Source organism: Callithrix jacchus, chromosome 1 (assembly GCF_049354715.1).
Source record: "Callithrix jacchus isolate 240 chromosome 1, calJac240_pri, whole genome shotgun sequence".
In the NCBI taxonomy this organism is placed as follows: Eukaryota; Metazoa; Chordata; class Mammalia; order Primates; family Cebidae; genus Callithrix; species Callithrix jacchus.
Genome location: NC_133502.1, coordinates 42192688 through 42215266, shown reverse-complemented (window position 1 = coordinate 42215266; position 22579 = coordinate 42192688). Strand labels below are relative to the sequence as shown.

Genomic DNA, 22579 nt, shown 5'->3' with positions numbered 1-22579 from the left:
AGTTCAGACCTTTCTCTTAACCTTGCCTATCGTGTTTTGAGTCAGAACTCAAATACTGTACAGTTTAAGCTACAATATGCTTGGTTTATAACTTGGTTCGAGGCATTTATATTTATGTCACTTTTGTCTACTTATTATTTTATTAACAAGGTGGAAAAAGCAATCCCAGTCTCTCCAAAAGGTAAAACTTTCCTGTTTTTTTTTTTTTTTGGATATTACTAGAGTTTTAAAATTAGGCTAAATTATAGTACTCTTAGGAATAAGTGCATAATGGGAGTTTTATGACATATTTTAAGAAGAACACGTTAAAAAAATCAAACTTAAATATAAAATTTAATTTCTTAAAAACTGGGGGCAGGAGACATTACAAAAATAAAATATTAAGTTGTTTTCTCATTGAGACATATTTTAATTAATATAAAAAGAAGTATTTAGTCTTATTTAAATTGCATATTGTTTCATCACAAAAAGCAATGAACATCTTCTCTCTTGTCTCGTAATCTTTTGAGTCAAAATACTTTAAATTCCAACTAATCTCAGTTGAAGCTTCTATTTATCAGGCTATTTCCTTAATGACGTTTTTTTCTGATATGTAGCTTTAAATGGTTGCCATTAATGAAAAAACATGAAGACTACAGATGTGAAATGTTTGAGAGGACAGTAATTATAAGTTTTCACTGATACAGCTTCTAACAGGGGTGGACAATCAATGAGTACCAAAAAGTCACTTTAATTAAATACTCTTACCCTAAGAAGAGTGCGCTCCTGTGTAAAACTTTATTTTTCATGTTTATTCTTGTTCTTTTTTCTGTGACCCAAGATCACTCGGCAATTTGATTCTGATTTGGCAGAAATAAATATTCGAGGAATATTTTTCTACTCAAAGTGAATACAATTTTGTTGACTGTGATACTCGAGATCTTTTCAAGCTCCTCTGACGTTTTTGCCAAACAACTGAATTTAGATATTCCTTTTGCCATGTCGTTGTGTGAACACTGCCCTAGTGATGGTTCATATTTCCCTCATCTCATCATTTAGAAGCTATTTATCTATTTTTTCCACTGCCTCCTTCAAACCCCTCCCCCATCACCGAATGCCTGTTCAGCCCCCGCATATTCATCTGTATTTATTCCCGTAAAGATAGTGACACTTATGGTTTATTCTAAGACTAAATCTGTGTTGCCCAGTGACTAACAACTTAAGCATGCACACTGCTTCTATGCTTACCCTCCTACCTAACTTGACTACTCAACATTTTTATTTCTTTCTCTGAGAATCCCCTGTTTTGGCACAGTTCAGTTAACACACCACTGCCAGGCCACTAATTGATTTCTGAAACCTGACATTTGTTTTTTGTTTTCTCCTATCTTCCCTAATGGTACAGCACTACTAAGCGAGAAGGAATGCAAGGAACTAGAAAGTTCAAAGTAATTGAGGATCTGTCCATTCACACTGTCTGGCTTCATGCCAATGTAGAACCTGGATCATTTGAAAAATATTTATCAAGTTTTAACCCTTTTCACTAAGTCGATGAAACAGGTTTGCAGCTGTAGCATTTATCTTAAAAGCAACAGCAAGGAAGCTTGGTTAAACATGTTCTTTATATGTTCAGAACCGCATGGCAAATGTCTCCGAAAAGGATTACTTTCCAATTTCCGTACTATTGTACAGTGCTAAGCTAGTGATTTTCTGTGAGATTGAAGAGCAGGGCATTTCAGAGAAACTATTACTTAAAAGTGGCAGCCCTATTTCATGAATCTTTATGCCCGAAATGAAATTTTAAAACATTCTACTATATTGGAGCAAAAAGGAATATATTCAGTTAGCTATAAGAATCCCAAAGCTAGCTTCATATCTATATTCATTATGAAAAGTGGAAATATGAAAAACTTAAGACTAAAAATATTAAAAACTTATCAAACAGTTGTATGGTTTTCTTTTTCTTCTTCTTCTTCTTCTTTTTTTTTTTTTTGCAATGGAAAAGCTTTTGTAAATGAAAGCATGTTAAAAAGTGGTGTGAAATTACAGAAGCATTTCCAGTAAAATACATGGATTTCACTGCAGTGAAAACTTAGGTTGAAATACCAGGCCCCTGAAGCTCTGGTAAAAAGAAAGACAAAAGGAAAGGTCTAGATAGGTTTAAAAGCACATTAAGATACAGCTACCAAATGTATTAAATCTAAGTTAGATTTAGCTTAAAGTTACAAGAGCACAGAAGTTCTAAGAATTATCTACATCACATTTAGGTTTGATGTTATCAGAATTAACTAACTAAAATCTTTCAAAGCCCAATTTTTAAAAAGAGTTACATTAAATCCCATCCTAATTCTATAATGTTTCTAAGCTAATTAATTACATGATAAATTTGATATTAGAGAAAAGCAGGGCAGCTTTTTAAATATAAATGTAGACAGCATGGGGCTGCTTGGTTAGAGAAGAACTTGCAAAAGCACTCATTAAATAATACTTTGGTAACATGAAAGTAGTCATCAGCCAGTCCCTGAAAGCAGCGATCACAGCTATAAAAATGAATCAGGTATCAACAGGAAGAGAAGGAAAAGGAGAAAAACCTAGTTTACAGCAAAATTTTATAATTTTTTAAAATAAATACACTTCTTTATGTGCATGTTAATTTTCTACTCATTGAAAATGAGATCCATACCTTTGACAGATACACTCTTTGAAGTGAATGTTTTTTCAAATACTTTTGTTTTTTCAACAAGCTGTTTTACTCTGAAGTGATGAGTCGGCTGTTGTATATGTAAAACTGTCTAATGGTATACTGTGCTGTCAACATCTGTACATTTGTAGTAATATTACAGGCATTTTTATTGCAGTTTATTGTTCCGGACTCCCAATAAGCCAGATAAAATCATGTACAAGAACATTAAGGATTAAGGGAAGTGGTTTCCTTAGGTGATTGCTGGCAAAAATTCACCCTCCCATTATAACAACATAGTAAATGGATGGTAATATATTTGGCTATTACTTTCCAACAAATTTGGATTCCTAGTTTTCAGAGCTGCTCTGTGTCTATGTTTGTGGCTTTTTGGTTGTCTCTTCGCAGGAAAAGGTGCCACAATATGAAGTAAATGTGCGAGGTTTCTGTTTTGTAAATATTAAAGTCCATTTTTTGAACATACAGTGCTAGTAAAAATAAGTCAAAGATGTAATGTCTATTTAAATACACATTTGAGCTAGTCATGCTTAAATTAGATTCCATGCTTCGGCTAGAATCAACATAATTAAATATTAGAAACTTCAAAATTCATATGGCCCAAGCTCTCCTCTCCACACACAGATAGAAGGTAGCAATGTGTGGGGAAAACGTCTAGCAATTAAAATCCTAAAAGAAGGGGGAAAACGCAGGCTTTTATGCAAGGACTTGAAAAAACGCTTGCCATCGAATCTTTTATTCAGGCATTCTGAATTTGCTTTGTTAAATGGATACACTCACTGCTAAAGATACAGAGAGACAAGAGCTGTTTTAAATTTGTTTATCACACCGCCCCTAGTTTTCTGCTAAAGAGAAGTACATTTTGGATATTTAAAAGTACACACTCATCAGACAAGTCTCTAAAAGCCTCAGCGCCCCCACCTAGCTGCCTTCTGGGTTTCAGCTTTTGAGTTTCAGGTCCTTGCACAACACCTAAGACGTGCAATACTCTTTCTCCCTAATCCTGGCAGAGAACAGTGCGAAGAGATCTCCCTCCGCGTCTCCACCCAAATTCCCCCTCTTCCCAGATTCCACCCGCTCCGCTACTTCCCTCCGCCCCCGGCTCCGCCAGCCCAATCTGTCAGAGAAGTTGTGTACAAACTGCGCGGCGGCCCTGCGCGCGAAGCTCGTGGCCGGAGAGGGGTGCGGTCGGGCCGGTGGAGGCGGGGCCCCGGCTGCCTCTCTCCCTTTCATAGGCTGGTCGCTTCTGCCTGGCCGGCCTCGGAGCCTCAGGATTCGTGGCGGCACTGCCAATCAGGCGAGCGGGCCCCGCCCTCCTGGAGTTGGGTGAAATAGAGGCGGGCGTCAAGTGTCAGTAGTCGCGGGGCAGGTACGCACGCTTGTAGCTCTGTAGGCGGTGGCGGGAGCGGGCTCCGGAGAGCTTGAGAGCGCGGTGGGGCGGGGCGGGAGAAAGTGACCGCCCGGAGGACGTTGGGGTTTACGTGTGGCAGCGGAAGAGTTTTGCTTTTGGTGCGCGCCTTCGAAAACTGCCTGCCGCTGACTGAGGGGTCCGCCCGAAACCTCCCCTCCTCCGCCCGCAGTCCAGCGCCGAGCTCGCTGGCCTGAGCCAGCGTGGGCGAGGTGGGAAGTGCGCCCGACCCGCGCCCGGAGCCGCGCCCCCGAGTGCCCATGGCTACGCGGGTGCTGAGCATGAGCGCCCGCCTGGGACCCGTGCCCCAGCCGCCGGCGCCACAGGACGAGCCCGTGTTCGCGCAGCTCAAGCCAGTGCTGGGCGCCGCGAACCCGGCCCGCGACGCGGCGCTCTTCCCCGGCGAGGAGCTGAAGCACCCACACCACCGCCCGCCGGCGCAGCCCGCGCCCCCACAGGCCCCACAGCCGGCCCAGCAGCCCGCAGCCGGTCCGCGGCTGCCTCCCGAGGAGCTGGTCCAGGTAGGAAGAGCCGCTCCCCTCCCAGCGCTGCACTCCCGGGCTCGGGCGTGTCCCGCCGCTGCGACGGGCAGGCGACAGGGGCCGCTCCAAGCTGGGGCGTGCGTCGGGGCGCACCGGAGCCGGTGCTGGGGAGGCAGACACCCCCCACCCCCCCCCCCCGCCTGGCCGGGGCCCCGCGTTTCGCGGAGATTAAATGGGAGTCCGGGCCAGGGAGAATATGCCCCGGCGGGTCGTCCTGGGAGAGATCAAAGGGAGGAGAACTGGGTGCTCACGCGCACCTTAGTTGTTTTTCTTATACTTGAGGGATGAAACCTTGTACCTTACGCTCAGTTTTACTTAAATTACGCCTTCGACTTTACCGCTCTCCAATGCCAAGGAATTGGAGCACCCCCCCACACACACCCCCATCGTCTCGGGTTAAGTAGAAACGCAAATTGGGGTGCTGTGGAGAGGTTCCCCAAGGTTTCATACCCTGTGGCTAAACCTGCTTTTAGAAGAGATTGCGGGCCGCGTTTGGAAAATGAGGGGGAAATGAGGGGAAAGCTAAGGTGTTGGAGCGCTTATTTTTCCTTAAAAAAAATACCGGGGAGTTGTTTTCTTCGTGTGCGCGTAAATTTCCTCCCGGGGCCGCGTTGAAAGCTGGCAGTTGGCTTTTACACTTGCCTAGCAGCCGAATTAGAGCCACCGCCTGTTTCTTTCGCCCACGCAGGGAGTCATATAGCCCAGAAAAAACTTCCCAGGACTTTTAGCCTGTCCCAAGGAAAAAAAAATTGGAAACATACCCACATGCAAACAGCTGGAAGAGCTAAAATCAGAAACCACTAACCGCCGCGGGAGCGCAGTGCACGAAAGGGTTTAGTTCAGTTTATTTCAAGACACTTCATTTAGTAGCCCTTTGGCGTATCGTGTATTTGCTACCCAGCGCCTACTCAGTGGGGTCTGCCAGGGTCCTGCTGTGAGGGGGCAGTGGCGTTCGTCAGAGATGTGACTCACATGATGAGAGCGTTAATTTTTATTTTTAAATGGTGTCTATCCGGGAAACCCCGTCCGTATCCACACCAAGGTCCGAGATTAAACGCTCTTGAAATGAAGTAGTAACAGAAAATGACTGTCTTATTTACCGATTAAGGTGCCACAGCTAATAGTTCTTCTATGCGCCGTTCCATCTAGTTGGTTTTCGTATCTTTTGAAATTTCCTTTTCAGTGTTAAAAAATGTAAGTTTAAGTTATACTAGGAGAGAAGATAGCTGGAAAAGGGTTGAGATGACTTGTTACAAGCTGCTTCATAGCCTAGAAAAGAGATCTCTGTTTGAAAAGTATTTGGTTATTTCTGTTTGTGTCAATTTTCTGCTCTGGAGGCACTAAGAAGATAAGGGATGACTGAGCTTTTTACAGAGTAGGGGGGAATGTAGCGTTGGCCCACTGAGGAGGACATGATAAATGTTTTGCTGATGACTGTGCTAGGGATACAGCAGCCTCCCCACCCACTAGCAGCACTCTACCAAGGGAGTGATTTTCCCCTAGGTAATTAAAGATCTGTTTTAGATAGGGATATGAATAGGAACATTTCATTGTCATATTAACCAATTACAGGATCTGCTGATTAAAATCAACATTTAGATCAAATACTGAATGTGAAATTGTTTTGTCTCAGTGGATACAAGGTTTTGCTTAGAATATTGTATTTAATTTCCCATTGAACTGTAAACAAGAAAAGACTGAAATAGCCAAATAATTTTTTTTTAGTATTTGATACTTTGGAAGTATCTAGCCAAGCAAAGAAACCTTTGCAATAATTTAAAGATTTGCACTTTCTCTTTTTTAAGAAAAACTTTTTAATGTTTATGACTTAAACAGAATTGAAGCAGTTTGGCAACGTTTCAATACTGTACTGTACTCTAATTGCAAACTTAACTGTGTAATGGGGCAGGGAATCCTGCTTGTACAGGGGTGATACCTTGTTATTGCATCAGAAAGGAATGTTTTCAGTTTGCTTTCTTTTTTTTCTTGATTTGCGTCTTTCACTTCTGAGGTGATTGAGGGAGCAGTTTTACCAGTTACACAGAGTTTCATAAGGTTTTGGTCAACCAATTATATTACATAATTGATTAAATAAGCCTGATATGTTTTTAAGCAACACGGAGAAGTTTGCCCTAATACCTCACACAGGGATTGGGAGAATTTTAATAGGCGCCGATTGTCCTTCCTGAGACTGTGCATCAGGTGGATTATGCATGTTTGTATCTCTTCTCTTTTTTAGACAAGATGTGAAATGGAGAAGTATCTGACACCTCAGCTTCCTCCAGTTCCTATAATTCCAGAGCATAAAAAGTATAGACGAGACAGTGCCTCAGTCGTAGACCAGTTCTTCACTGACACTGAAGGGTTACCTTACAGTATCAACATGAACGTGTTCCTCCCTGACATCACTCACCTGAGAACTGGCCTCTACAAATCCCAGAGACCCTGCGTCACACACATCAAGACAGAACCTGTTGCCATTTTCAGCCACCAGAGTGAAACGACTGCCCCTCCTCCGGCCCCAACCCAGGCCCTCCCTGAGTTCACCAGTATATTCAGCTCACACCAGACCGCAGCTCCAGAGGTGAACAATATTTTCATCAAACAAGAACTTCCTACACCAGATCTTCATCTTTCTGTCCCTCCCCAGCAGGGCCACCTGTACCAGCTACTGAATACACCGGATCTAGATATGCCCAGTTCTACAAACCAGACAGCAGCAATGGACACTCTTAATGTTTCTATGTCAGCTGCCATGGCAGGCCTTAACACACACACCTCTGCTGTTCCGCAGACTGCAGTGAAACAGTTCCAGGCCATGCCCCCTTGCACATACACAATGCCAAGTCAGTTTCTTCCACAACAGGCCACTTACTTTCCCCCGTCACCACCAAGCTCAGAGCCTGGAAGTCCAGATAGACAAGCAGAGATGCTCCAGAATTTAACCCCACCTCCATCCTATGCTGCTACAATTGCTTCTAAACTGGCAATTCACAATCCAAATTTACCCACCACCCTGCCAGTTAACTCACAAAACATCCAACCTGTCAGATACAATAGAAGGAGTAACCCTGATTTGGAGAAACGACGCATTCACTACTGCGATTACCCTGGTATGTACTCTACCTGGTTGAAGAGACAGTAGATGGGTGGGGAGAGAGAGTGTGAGTGAGTGTGTGTGTGTGTGCGCGCGCGTGCGTGCGCGCACACACGCATGCATCCTTTTCAACCTCATGGCTTTAAATTTACATAGCTAAGTTGTACTTGACAGTAAAAAAATTACCTACTTTTTTTTTTTAATATCCATCTCTGCTTTTCTTTGGTATGTAAACAAGTTAGTTGTCACTTATTTTATGTACCAAAAACTTGGCTAGAATATTCTGGAAAAAGTTCCCTTGGACTTTTTTGTCTTTAATATTAAAAGAGATTTTAATTTCTAATATATATCATTTAGAGTTAGGCCAGAGTTACTTTAAAATGGCAATCGAATAAATTGCAGGTTTTAATTCTAAATTAAATGCCCCAGAAAGAGATCAAGTAGGGTAGGGGAAAATAAGGATTAATAATGAAGTGGAGGTTGTAGCCAGCTAGCCTGATGGAGGTACAAGACTGTCTACAGGATAGATTTAAGAATGGCTTTGATGGCATGTGAGCATATGCTCAGTTTTGAATGAGATACGTGGCTCAAAGTATAAATTGATGACAGTACATGGAATATATCTACAAGTTACTGGGAAAAGCTAGTTTATAATTAATACATTGCAAGATTTATTGACTCTGATACATGATATGGCATGATGTGCTAAATGAAAAAAAACGAAGTGTGGGAGTATAGAAAATTAGAGTCATCTTGGATAATGGCTTAGCACTGTCAGCTCTAGAGCCATTAAAAACTTTTTAAAAACATATAGTAACTCTTAAATTACTGAAGTACAGTACCTACTGGATTATTAAGACACATTTTCCATTTGGCTTGGTTATCTGTATTCTTTCCTGTTAAAGTGATACATAAAACAAATCATTTTATGCTTTTAATAAGGTAATGGGGGGAGGGCTCTTTAAAACTTTTAAAACTGAAGCTTCAAATAATCTCATCTACCATGAGAGATTTCTTCTTTAAAGCCAGATTTTAAACACTGAATCATCAAATGTAAAGATTTCAAAAGGATCTCCAAAATGACACACTGTTCTCCTTTATTTCAGGTTGCACAAAAGTTTATACAAAGTCTTCTCATTTAAAAGCTCACCTGAGGACTCACACTGGTATGTAATTTTCTTGTTAATTCTGTGAGTTGTGTAAATAGTGTAAGTGGTATTCATCCTTTTAAAAGCCAACACGTGTTTGATCTCTTCTTTCTTCTGTAAACTTTTTTTTTTTAATAGCCTACCTTTTCAGCATGGGCTTGGCTCAGATTCAGTTCCATGAAAAATCTGGTTCCAGGAAAGCCAGTGATGTTCCCTCACTAAGGCCTTCTTGCCCTGTCACCACTCATAGAATTGATTACCCAAAAATGTAAACAACGATGTTTACTAATGGATTTTTAAACTAATAATGGCAGTGTTTATTGTTTTTTGTTTTTTTAAGACACGGTTTCACCATGTTGGCCAGGCTGGTCTTGAACTCCTGACTTCAGGTGATCTGCCTGCCTCAGCCTCCCAAATTGCTGAAATTACAGGCGTGAGCCACCATGCCTGGCCCATGGCAGTGTTTTGAAGGAAAGAAAAAAAAAATCTCATTTTCTTCCATAGCAAATAATTTTGCTTTGAGAAAGCCATTTTAAACTCTAAACAACTTTCCCATTTAGCATGTACTGCATAATCGCTGAAAACGTTATCTTTAGTTTCACCTCTAGGTTAAAATATCTGTGTTTAGTATGTTTTCTGTGCTTGATGAAAGGTAGGGATGAAATTGCAGAGTATTAAAATCAAGTGGTCAGAAATGGGTTACAAGCCCCAGCCCAAACTTGGCATGTTTGAGAGACTTCATCTTTATTCTAGCTTATATTTTATTCTTGTTTATATGTGGCTTTAAGTTTAACCCCTCTACTTTTGTTTTTGCTTTGTTAAATCTATAGCAATCACTTTTTTTTTTTTTGAGATGGAGTCTTACTCTGTCACCGGGCTGGAGTGCAGTGGCGCTCAACTGCAACATCCACCTCCCGGGTTTAAGCCATTCTTCTGCCTCAACCTCCCCAGTAGCTGGGATTACAGCCCACTACCACACTCAGCTAATTTTTGTATTTTTGGTAGAGATGGGGTTTCACCATGTTGGCCAGGATGGTCTTGATCTCCTAGCATTGTGATCCACCTGCCTCCCCTCCTGGCATTATAGGCATGAGCCACTGCACACCCGGCCAGAAATTTTAAGAGCTTTTAAATTTTTAAACTACATCAGAACCCATTTTAAGATGAAACAAGGTGGCATACTTTGAAGGCCCCCCAAATACTCCAAATATTTTCAAATATATAGATGGTTACTATTTGTGATTTTCTTAAAAGAGCAACCCTAAAGAAATGAACTTACATAAAGCGATTGTGTTTTTTTCCCCTCAATAAATACAGCCTTACCTAAAGTTCAGAGAATAAGTTTGCTAATAAAAGCAATGACCTAGCAAAATGTATTATTCCATCATTGCTATGGAAACCAAAGTATTCAACAGTTCTTTGAATGGGTTGTTGGATTAGTATGAGGACTTGAATCTCCCCAGGCTAGATGTTACTATGGAAATTGAGTTTTGATAAATGAAGTAGTTATCTCTAACTGCTGCATTAAAAAGTAAAAGCCTTTGAACAAAGGTCAGTGCTGAGATGGAGCCCGAAGAGGAATATGGTTGCTGACATTTTGTATGCATGTTAGGCAGCATTGCTTGATATCCCAGTGATAAACAGTACCTATTAAAATCCGATGACAGTGTGGTAGATTCCAGGGCTTTTTGAGAAACTGCTTGTAAAGAAAAGACATCTTATGTATTTATCTATGAAATAAGTGGCTGTTTTGGCCTGGGGTTTTTGCATAGAGACAAACTGATTGCATAAAAGGAAAGATCCTTCATAAGCAGCCCAAGGTAGAAATTTTTATAAACACAAATGAATTAAGCATGTAATAAAAACTCCAATGTAAAGTTTTCAAAATACACATGACAAGTGCCAGGAAAATATTCCATATAGAAATACTAAAATGTCCTTTTACAGAATATAAATGGAAATTTAAAGACATTTGAACTATTGTTTTTTTCTCTGGTGGAAGTCCTTGAAACAGAGATAGGAGGGAAGGAACACATTTTCATGGGGTTAAAGTCTCCTAATAAAAGAGTACAATTGCATATAACGATGCAATCAACTACTTATTGCAGGGATGTAGTCAAACCCATATCTGGATAGCCTTTCAACCCTTGTCAGTATAAGAATGCTTATACTTGCAATTCAGGAGCTTGACCTGCTGGCAAATACATTTAATCGTGGCTTGTCTTAACAATGCTTGTACTAATAAAAACAGACTAAAAAGAAGACCGAGGCCTGGTTTGGGTCACTTGCATCAACTTTTTCACCTGACCATAAACATTGTGGCCTTCAACAACTAATGAATGAGAACATGTAATCCAGTTTAATAAAGTTTTGTTTGATAGTCTTTCAAATGCCTTGGGGAGGGTTTGTAGCAGACTTGTTCATCTGGCTAAACCTGTTCTTGGGTAATCATAGAGCATTGAGGTTGTTTTCTCCTCATTTCTCGTTTCTAGACAATGCCTTTTAAAATTACCTGTGCTCTCATTGCATCCTCCCTACCCCACCTGCCGGTTGTTTTTAAATGAATGTATCTGAAGCCAGCAAAGGTTTTTTTTTTTTTTTCTTCTTCCCTTTAAGGCCCAGGTAGATGAAACAGTTTTTCTGAATTATTTCTCTTATGTAATAGTTTTTTTTTTTTTTTCTGTCTTCTTCCTCCTCCTTGGACCATTTATCAGAGGGCTTTAAAAACCACACAACAGTGTTGCTCTTGTATTTGATGATATAAAATAACTCTTTAAATGATTGCCGTTTTACAGGCAGAATGTGAAGCACCCTAGCATTTCTTTGGAAAATAATTGTAATTGCTTTAAAATGTCAAGTTACCTTATGTTGTTACCTCAGCCTACATCTGAGTTTAATTACATACTCTGGATTTTTAGATTGTAAATGCTTCTTTAACTTGAGTTGCAAATTGAATGTAAGCAAATAATAGTCTTAACAAAGCAGAACTTTTTAAGTAATCTGAGATGAAGGGAAGGGATGTATCAGTTTCTTAAACCAGAAGTATAGCATTCAAGTCTTCCAAGTTCATATACTTTGATTTCTTTATCAGGAAATCACATCTAAATAATACAAAGTTCTATATTTGTGTGATTAGACAATACAGGAAACATAATTTGCTTCTATTCTAGAGAATAATTAAATTTTATTTATATCTGTATGTACCATAATAGAGCATAAGGCCTATAGAAGCAACCCTTATAGATGTGGATGTTTGCATGTGTTACTTGTAATATGTGTGTGTATGCATTTCTCATGCCTTTGATGAGAAGTAATTATGGCTGCTTCTAGGCCACAATGTCAATGAGTGGTATATTTCCAATTCAAAATGTTTGTACTTTTAACAGCATTTAAATGAATATTCTACTGAAATTTTACATGTCTTAATCTCATAATGAAGATTTAAAATAATGTTTAAGTGCAAAGGTTTGAGACTGAAAAAAGTTAATATCAATAGGAAAAACTATTGACTGTATCTTCAAACCAAAATTTGAAGAAATTTCAAAAGTTCTTTCTGGAGAAAAAGTTCTGAAAAAGTAAACCATGGACTCAACACAGATGTTTAAAGTCCTAGCAGTTCTCTTCATTTGCGTGGATGCACACTTAACCATAGAGAATATGCTAAAGCTCTTGGGAAATCAGGGTACAGTAACATTTCTAGAGATTTTTTTCCCCCAGTTTTCAGCTATCTGGAACAGGGCAAAAATTAGCATTTGTACAAAGAAAGCCTTTGAGCAACACACACACCTGGCTCAAGTATTCCTCAGACCTAGACTCCATGCATTAGCTCTTCTATATGTACTAAATGATTACAGAATGGTTTACTGGAGATTGACAATGGAAAAGGACAATTTGAAACACACCCCTAAGAGAAAATGGAAACCGTGTACAAATAAAGACTGAGTAAAGCACTGTGTTCAAGATTCCCTGTTTAGGAAAGATTTCCACATTAAGTCCTAGAAAGATTTTTAGTAGAAGCCTACTTGTAAAGGGGGTACATTCCCATTTTCTGCCTTACTGTCTAATGCAGAACACTTTATTATTGCCTACTGACATGTATAGTAATATGTTATTAGGGATACTTCATATAATCTCTACTTGAGATTAGCTGCTGAGTATATTTTCAGTTTGGGTACTAAAAAACCCTTAGGTATGAACTTCTTTTCTAGGACCATGCTGTAATTCTAGCGAGGCCGAAGTGGGCAGATCACCTGAGTTCAGGGGTTCAAGACCAGCCTGGCCAACATGGCGGAACCCCATCTCTACTAAAAATATAAAAATTAGCCGGGCATGGTGGCACATGCCTGTAGTCTTAGCTATTCAGGAGGCTGAGGCAAGAGACTTGATTGAACCCAGGAGGCGGAGGTTGCAGTGAGCAGAAATCGTGCCACTGCACTCCAGCCTGGGCGACAGAGACTTCGTCTCAAAAAAAAAATTTTTTTTCTTCTCTAGGTCTTTGTTCCAAAGTCATTTTTCATAGAATATACTAAGTATAGCTTTTGATTGTAAAATCTTGATAATATTGACAATAAAGATTTTCATTGCAGGTACTTACTGAAGGAACATTCAGTGTTCTGAAATAAGTTACTCTTTTTGTGAAACTGTGGAAAAAGGGTAAAAGGCTTTTTAGGAAAACTTGTATACAAAGGCTTTTCACTTTGGGCCTTTAATGGATGGAGATCATACAACGTGTATCTAGAGATAGATCAATAGTGGTTAAATGTGTAACCTGTTTTATTGGTAGAGGTAACACAAGCAGAAACTTTTTTGCAGGATGAGATTTAGGACTCTGGTTTTTTTGAGTTTCTATATGAAAACTATTTCAGAATTAACATTTAGCCTTTAGTATTAGATTTTATTAAACATTCTTTTCATTTAAAATTTTTTTTTCATTTGCAGCTTTGAAATTTATTTTCTGTATTAATAATTTTAATAAAGGGAAAAAAGTATTTTTTAAAAAAATAGTAACTTAAGAGACTTGCTGTTTCAGACCCCAGGAAAGGTATTTATGATCATGAAAGCTTAGAAGCAATTTCTTTTTAATGACTCACTGGGAAGATTAAACTTTGCTTCTAGGACTTGTTCTTTTCATCTGAAAAACATTTACATAGGAAATTGATTAAACATTGTTTAGAGATGATAAAGCTTATCAAAGGTTAAGAAGTATAATTTGATTCAGCAAATATTTTTTACTGGTTTTGTGGAGAATCCAGAGATGAATAATCTCTTCTTGCCCTTTTCTTCTTAACCTAGTAGAAGATCTTTCATAAATAGACTAAATAGAATTGCTGGAGTGGAGATACAAATAATTAGTCTTGAAAGTAGAGTAATGTTTTTTTTAAAAAGTAATAATACAGTCGCCGAAGAATTTGGCAGATATTTTTGGTTCTATAGAATGTCGTAGCTGTTTACTTGAGGACCTGCATTGTTTCTGGGGAAAGATGAGAAATAGTGTCCTACTTTAGTAAAAGCATCTCTGTAGCAGCATTCCTAGTCTGTTAGCCAGTATTATTTATATTCAAGGATCTCTAACAACAACTCTCATTAAGGATAAGGTACAGTTTTAGAAGTGCACGGTAGGTAACTTTTATCTAAAAATATCTGTACAGAAGAACAAATTTCTTTTTGGCTACTTTATAAAGAGGTAAACCTTTATACGAGTTGGGAGGAAACCTACTGGTCAGTGTCACCATGTGAAGTGCAAACTAAAGAGAAGGCGATCTAGGACTCATTCCATCCTGGGAAAAAAAGGAAAGTAGAGGATTTTTCTGTTTTGCTTACAAAAAGAAAAGGTGAAATTCTTCAACACTTTTTAAAGTCAGTATGAACTCCCATTATAAGAAAATTAACCCAAGTGTTGTCTCCTTGCGAGACTGAAGAATTGGTATTTCATTTCATTAACGCTGTTAATGACAGGCGATAGTCTTCATAATGTTTGCTGGGAAACCTGAGGAGAAGTAGCAGTAGTTTAGGAGCCCAGAGATTCCCTCTGCCAGGATGTAGACTGTATTTGTAATCCCTGACATCATGTTCCCACCCATTCCCTCCTTGGGTTTGGAAGATCAGTGCTTTCTGGCCCTGGGAGAAGTCCCCTCGCTGCCTTTGACCTGCAGCACTAGGGGCTCCAGACGTTTTGGTTTTCCTGATGTCCAGTCCAGTTCTATGTAAGAAAATGTGTTTATATAGAGTTTATCCCTGTATAATTTCAGGATGGATAATAACTGAGTCTGATTATGTTCTCCAAAAGAAGCTCAAAACATAGTTCTCACCTTAAATGCATATTATTAGATTATCCTCAGGGGTCCTGAGCAGGGCAGAGTCAGGCAAAGCCCTGCTACAGGGAAGGGTCCACAGAAGAAGCAACAGCTGAGAGCCTCACACAAATCTCTTATGTCTTCCCTCCTTTTCATTAATCAGAATAACTGAGTTGTTTTCAAGATGCATTAGGAAAAGTGGCATTACAGCAGGGATAGAAGATAGTCTCTGCCCTTGAGGAACTTTAAAAGCTAGTTAAGGAGGCAAAATACAACTGTTTGAAACCTTTATAAACCAATATATGTGCAAGTGCAAATCGATAGCTCAACAGAAATTTCAGTGATGGGGATACAGAGAAGTGGATTGATCTCTCCTGGTCTGTTCAGAGGCTTTCTAGAAGGGGTGAGGGATATCGGATTTTAAAGAAAGTAGTAAACATGAATTGAGGAGAAAAAGGAATTTATCTTTTGTTTTTTGTTGTTGTTGTTTTCGGCAATCAGCTTCCTTAGCTTGAATGGGCACAATATTGATGGTGTTACTATATCTGGTAAATAATTACATGCATTTATAAATGCTAATAATACTAATCTTTGATATGGACTTTCTGTTTCAAGTATGGAAAGCTGTAACAATGAGTTTTAATAAAAAGGTTTTTGGATGGAAAATTACTGGCATAGATATAAAAATATGAATTAGTGAGCTAAAATCCTCCTCCTACTTTATCTCTGTTCTTAGATCTCTAAACCATATTTTCCTATGAATTCTTTTAATAAGTGTTTCCTAGTTTTTTCCCTTTTGATTTTTAGAAGCAAATCTAGTAGGAGTCTATTGCACAGACTAAATTTCATAAGTCTCAAATGATGGGAAAAATCTAATTTTTGAATTGCATAAAAATATTTTCCTCTTGAAATAAGAGCTCATTTTGAGTTTCAAGGACTCTTAAGTCCTAAGAGTTTAGATTAGGTTGAAATAATTTATTCTACTTTAAAAGTTTGCATTGTTTAGGTTCCCAGAACAAGATACAGATTTTAAGTTCTTTGAGGCCAGAAACCAAGACTTATTTGTGTTTTGCAAGGCATTTAGTACAGGTTACACCTTCACTAATAAACAGTGACTTTAATTCTCACGGCATTTTAGTTTTTATCAGGTATTGATTGAGTTGTCTTTTAACCATGAGGAAGGAAACCGATGTGCAAATTTGCTGCAATAAACTTTTAAAACATTATCTAAAATAGAGAAATATTTCCATCAGTGATTTTTGTTCTTTTGTTAGGAGAATCTATGTAGAACGTTTTAGGGAAAGGCCTTGGTATGAGTCTATTGAATATGTTCAGCAGAGCAGAGAAACTTCCCATTCCATTGTGATGGGTTCAGAAGTCATTTAAAAATCAGAGGGGAAATAAAAACAATTTTCAGTTTGTTGCTGAAGATTTTTAAAATGACCTACAAATATGTTCCACTAATCCACTGAAGTTCACTTAGGGGGAACGGAGCTATCGTTAGGTGATACCTGGCAATTGCCAGTACCTGAACAGTGCTCAGGACCCCGCAGGTCCTGGAGGGTGGGTCCCACAGAGGCTGGCTCTGCCAAGTTGTGCCACTTGACTTTCAGATCATCTGGGGTTTGAGGCTTGCTATGAGTCCAATAAGCCGTCCCTTAGCTGACCTTCACAAATGGCTTTAGAATCTGGAAATAAATTTGAACAATATGTATGTGTTCTTAAATCATTCAGAGAGAGTGTATTAGTGTTTGCTAATGGAAGATTTAAGTGCAACATTAAGGAAAAGTGGCAGAGCAGGCTTCTTAATGTGGAGCTCCTCGTTTTGCTTCTAACTCAAGGGGTTATTGTGAGGAAGCGAGAGAATGAGAAGTACCTCGCTCTGGAGTACGTCCTCCATGGCTGCTGGTGCCTGCTGCCTTCTCCTTTTACCAGTAATGTTTCTGCTTAACATTTTTGTAAAGTATGTTAATAACTTTATCAGCATGGCTAGTATGTATGTTTAACTTGAACATAGTTTTCAAAGATTAGAGATTCTAGCAAAATACTCCTGTAATTTAAAAATGGAATGAGAAAATGCATACTTTGAGATAAAGTTGGAGCTTGTTTTCTGTGCTGTACAAACTTGTCACTTTTTTCATTTTGCCTTTGGAAAGTTTCACGTTAACAGCATGAAAACTTAAAAATACAGTTGATGTTGAAAGAGCTTAACTAAATATTTTAAATTGGTGGTATTGGAAAGAGATTCTGTAAAAATCCAATTAAACTTTTGAAAGCTCTATCCTGTTGAAATATAACTTAAAGGAAGTCAGTTTGGTTTCCCAGAAGTACTGTGCATAGTGTTTCTGGCTGAGGAAGAAAGGCCCACGTCTGCTGTTTGGCCAGAAATTGGGTACCAGCTTCCTCTGCGATGTTGTACTTGAACGGTGTTGACGCTTGAACAAATCCCATAGAAACTGCCACAAGCAGGGGATAGTTGTCCTTACTTTTATGGTAAGACTTGGCCCCAGTAACTAATGTTCCAGACACTGGTAGTATTCTTGGCTGAATAATCTATAGATGTGCATAAATTGAAAGCAAAACCCCAAATGTTTTAGAAACTTTAATGGCTACTGTATTTCAACCAATCAGTAAAGTAAACTTAAAAAAAATATTGGTGCAGTTTATTGCTTCATAGCCAATAAAAATAGCGAACAAAAAGAGTCTAGTGTCCCTTGTTTCTTACATAAACTCTGAAAACTTAGTTCTACTATTTGATTATTAAATTGAAACGACTAGAATGATTTCTTTTAAAATTGGGAGCACTATAGGGATTTTTTTCCTTGCCTCAGACATCAGAAATAACTTTTTCTTTCCATTGAATGACAGTAAATTATTTAACCAATATGTTTATGTGACTTATTTTTCACAGGGAACAAAAACTAATACTTTTGTGCAAAATTATTTTGTGATCTATTTACATCTATAAATGTGATTACTACTGGTGTTAAAATATATCAAACGTTTTATGTGATTACAAGTGAGATAACATGATTTATACTTTGTTTTATAAAAGGCTTGAGTGTCTTAGGCTAAATTTCTGGTTAGAATTTATGAGGGGAGAAAAGCTTTAGAATTGAGATGTGCATTTTTTAAGTGGATTGATAGGAACCAGAAAGGGAATTAAAACAGAAAACTGTCTGGGTCAGAGGCAGTAGAGAGAAGAGAGGAAATATGGCACAGCAATCCATCCCATAGGAAATGTAGGTGAAATCTCATGGGAAAAAAATTGGGACCAATTTCATGTGTTCTGTTTTGGCACTTTCTTCTTTGTCCCTATGGGATTTGGTCTGAGAGTCAGGGTGGTTATCAGGACAACAAAAATATATTAATCGCAAACTGTAGAAATTTCAGTTGATGAGGACAGGGTCTTTTAGAGTTTAGACTTACTTGGTTAATCCTACAACTTCCTGAATGTATGCTGCTAAATTAGGCAGAAAGGTTGTGCAGTTTCTGTTTCGTCAGAACAAAACAAGTGTTCAAAGCAACTCTGAGGTTCTTCCCTTTCAGAAGGAAACATTCAAGAGGTAAAAAGTTATCTATATAAAACTGAGCAGTAAGCCAATAATACTTTAATATACAAATTTATCTCAGAAATTCTTACCAAAAAAAAACCTCAATAAAATTCATAGAAAATTATAACAAAGTAAAGCATAAATGTAGGAACTGCTAGTTAATGCTCACTGAAAGATAAAGTTTTGGGATTTATTCCTACTGGAATACATGATCTCCAGTAGGATTAATTCACAAACAGTGAATTAAGACTACATTATAAATATTTAGTAGTTTTTAAAGTTAAACAGTTGGCAAACTTTGGCGAGCATTAAGACTAATATGCATTACAGAATGGGAGGGACGAACATACCAACTCACTACTCAAGGGAAGACAACTGTGAAAGAATGGAATGGGTGGGGTGAACGATTTCAGCCTCTTAGATGTGTATTACACACGTGAGCTCCATGAGGCCAGCCGTTTTTATTTTGTTAACTGTTGTATCACAAGCATTTGGACAGTTCTTTGAGCCTATAATAGATGCTTGGCAAATTGTTTATGGAATGAATTTTGATAATTTTTTGGATGCAGTACTTGATGAAGAAAAACTAAATACAAGTCAACAGAAGTCACAGTTATAGTTGTTTCATGATCTTTTTTTTTTAAAACCAATGTGAAGTTATCAGTACTAGATTGTTTTGCTTCAGTCCTCAAAACAAGGGTATGAAGGTGTGTCTGAATTTCAAAGAGTGAATGCCCTAATAGTTCATTTTGGAGGCCATGTGTTCAAGTGAACTGATTTATGAGCTGCAAGCTTCAGTCTGGCTAATTTAGAAACATCTAGGACCAGTTTCTGGTTAAGCAATTGTATAGGTGATTCGTGGAACAGCTTCTGAATTTTTTCTTTCCTCACCCACTTTACAGCCATTAGTCCTATAATAATTTAATTTTGGTTTGTTGGTATAGAGACTGTATTTGCACAATAATGATAAAGCCACTCAAGCCCATCTAGTCATTTCCTGGATTTATGTGTGTAGGAGTACATAAATAAGGGCACTGATTCATTTTGCATTTGCCTAAAATTTGCCTGAAATTGCTATTCTTCAGTTGTTCAAAGGTACACAACATGCTTTTTTCTTTATAAGGTAAAAAAATACTTGGAAGTTATAAGAAATAAGTCTTAACTAGCTTACTCTGAGGGGCTTTGATATGTATTTGCTCATAATGGAATTCATGAGCTTTCCTTCCTATTTCTTTCTTTGAAATTCCTTCTCTGGTGTTATCTAGGATGTTTGCATTACAAGCAGGCCACCTCACCTCCTTTGTTTGTTGTCACAGGTGAAAAGCCATACAAGTGCACCTGGGAAGGCTGCGACTGGAGGTTCGCGAGATCCGATGAGCTGACCCGCCACTACCGGAAGCACACGGGCGCCAAGCCCTTTCAGTGCGGGGTGTGCAACCGCAGCTTCTCACGCTCCGACCACCTGGCCCTGCACATGAAGAGGCACCAGAACTGAGCACTGCCTGTGCCACCCGTCCCAGGTCCACTGGGTTCCCTTTCAAACGACAAACCTAACTGTTCTATTAAAGAAAAAAGCGAGAAAACAACAAAAACTGGAAATGTATATTTTGTATATTTGAGAAAACAGGGAATACATTGTATTAATACCAAAGTGTTTGGTCATTTTCAGAATCTGGAATGCTTGCTGTAATGTATATGGCTTTACTCAAGCAGATCTCATCTCATGACAGGCAGCCACATCTCAACATGGGTAAAGGGGTGGGGGTGGAGGGGAGTGTGTGCAGCGTTTTTACCTAGGCACCATCATTCAATGTGACAGTGTTCAGTAAACCAGTTGGCAGGCACCGAAAGAAGAATGGATTGTATGTCAAGATTTTACTTGTCATTGAGTAGGTTTTTTTCAATATTCGATAATTCCTTAGAGGTATTGCCAGGTACCTGGCAATTCACAAATAGCCATCGAACAAATGTGTGGGTTTTAAATATATATATATATATATATATGAGTTGCCTATATTTGCTATTCAAAATTTTGTAAATATGCAAATCAGCTTTATAGGTTTATTACAAGTTTTTTAGGATTCTTTTGGGGAAAGTCATAATTCTTTCAAAAATAACCATGAATACACTTACAGTTAGAATTTGTGGTAAGATACCTCTCGACATTACCAAATTCATTTCTTTAGAGGGAAGGAATAATCATTCAAATGAACTTTAATAAAGCAAATTTCATGCACTGATTAAAATAGGATTATTTTAAATACAAAAGGCATTTTATATGAATTATAAACTGAAGAGCTTAAAGATAGTTACAAAATACTAAAGTTCAACCTCCTACAATAAGCTAAATGCAGTGTCATTTTTAGAAAGGACTTATGATGAAGTTTTCACATATGACAATGTTGCATTTATGATGCAGTTTCATGTACTGAAATGTTGAATTTATGATGCAGTTTTCATATATTGAGATGTTTGCTCGTGCAGTACTGTTGGTTAAATGACAATTTATGTGGATTTTGCATGTAATATACAGTGAGACACAGTAATTTTATCTAAATTACAGTGCAGTTCAGCTAATCTATTAATACTGACTCTGTCTGCTTTAAATATAAATGATGTGTTGAAAACGTAAGGAAGCAAGTGCTACATATATGCAATATAAAATAGTGACGTGATGCTGATGCTGTTGACCAAAGGGCAGAATAAATAAGCAAAATGCCAAAAGGGGTCTTAATTGAAATGAAAATTTAATTTTGTTTTTAAAATATTGTTTATCTTTATTTATTTTGTGGTAATATAGGAAGTTTTTTTAGAAGACAATTTTCATAACTTGATAAATTATAGTTTTGTTTGTTTAGAAAAGTTGCTCTTAAAATGTGTAAATAGATGACAAACGATGTAAATAATTTTGTAAGAGGCTTCAAAATGTTTATACGTGGAAACATACCTACATGAAAAGCATAAATCGGTTGCTGTTTTGCTTCTTTTTCCCTCTTATTTTTGTATTGTGGTCATTTCCTATGCAAATAATGGAGCAAACAGCTGTATAATTGTAGAATTTTTTGAGAGAATGAGATGTTTATATATTAACGACAATTTTTTTTGGAAAATAAAAAGTGCCTAAAAGATATGTGTTGTGCTTTTCTTCTTTACCTGCAATAAAGGGTCTGATCAGGGCAGTGAGTGAAAAATCAATTCTACACATTCATAGAAGAGCCACATTGAACCCATACCTACATAAGAGGGGGATTCATTTTTTAAAAATGTAATTAGCATAAAGGGAGGCATAATTCATGAATACTTACTTTTCTGGCCACTATATATGCAATGCATGAGACCTTCAGCATCCTTAGTTGAAAATACCATAGAGTTAACTTGCATGTGCTAGTCTGGAGATTTTTGTCATCAGAGGCAAACAAAACAAGAATTGGTGTAACACTTCAAATGATTAGAAGTTAGTTTTTAAAAAGTTTTATTCCACAGCAACAAGTATACCTAGAACCTAGATGATGTGTTTTTTATTTTTTGAGACTAACCCAGCCTAGAGTGCAGTGGCATGATCTCGGCTCACTGCAACCTCTGCCTCAGGATCAAGTGATTGTCCTGTTTCAGCCTCCTGAGTAGCTGGGATTACAGGCATGCACCACCATGCCTGGCTAATTTTTGTATTTTTCATAGAGTTGGGTTTTCACCATGTTGGCCAGGCTGATCTCAAACTCCTGACCTTGGGTGATCGCCCAGCTCAACCTCCCAAAGCGCTGGGGTTACAAGTGTGAGCCACCACACCTGGCCTAGATCTTAGTTTCTAATACCATTGTCCAATTTAAAGAAATGAGCTCCTGGCCAGGCGCCGTGGCTCA

At 38.3% G+C, this 22579-nt stretch overlaps 1 protein-coding gene across 3 annotated transcripts; it reads left to right on the top strand.

Moving 5' to 3' along the window:
- KLF5 (KLF transcription factor 5) lies at nt 1–21847 on the top strand. Of its 3 annotated transcripts, none has more exons than XM_078348023.1 (4): nt 1–181; nt 6867–7740; nt 8831–8890; nt 20036–21847. In XM_078348023.1, exons 2-4 carry the CDS (start codon nt 6879–6881, stop codon nt 20212–20214), a joined length of 1101 nt encoding a protein of 366 aa, XP_078204149.1. In that variant the 5' UTR covers nt 1–181; nt 6867–6878; the 3' UTR covers nt 20215–21847. The 3 variants fall into 3 exon arrangements, with proteins under 3 accessions (XP_078204149.1, XP_035152286.1, XP_002742621.1); XM_035296395.3 differs by lacking the exon at nt 1–181 and adding an exon at nt 3792–4046; XM_002742575.7 differs by lacking the exon at nt 1–181 and adding an exon at nt 4034–4606.
- Nucleotides 21848–22579: the final 732 nt, after the last annotated feature.

Bases quoted from the DNA above. Each gene is read 5' to 3' on its own strand.
- KLF5 (XM_002742575.7), top strand. From the start codon at position 4,346: ATGGCTACGCGGGTGCTGAGCATGAGCGCCCGCCTGGGACCCGTGCCC. The intron at 7,741-8,830 runs GTATGTACTCTA...CCTTTATTTCAG, and splicing joins TCACTACTGCGATTACCCTG to GTTGCACAAAAGTTTATACA. The intron at 8,891-20,035 runs GTATGTAATTTT...TTGTTGTCACAG, and splicing joins TCACCTGAGGACTCACACTG to GTGAAAAGCCATACAAGTGC.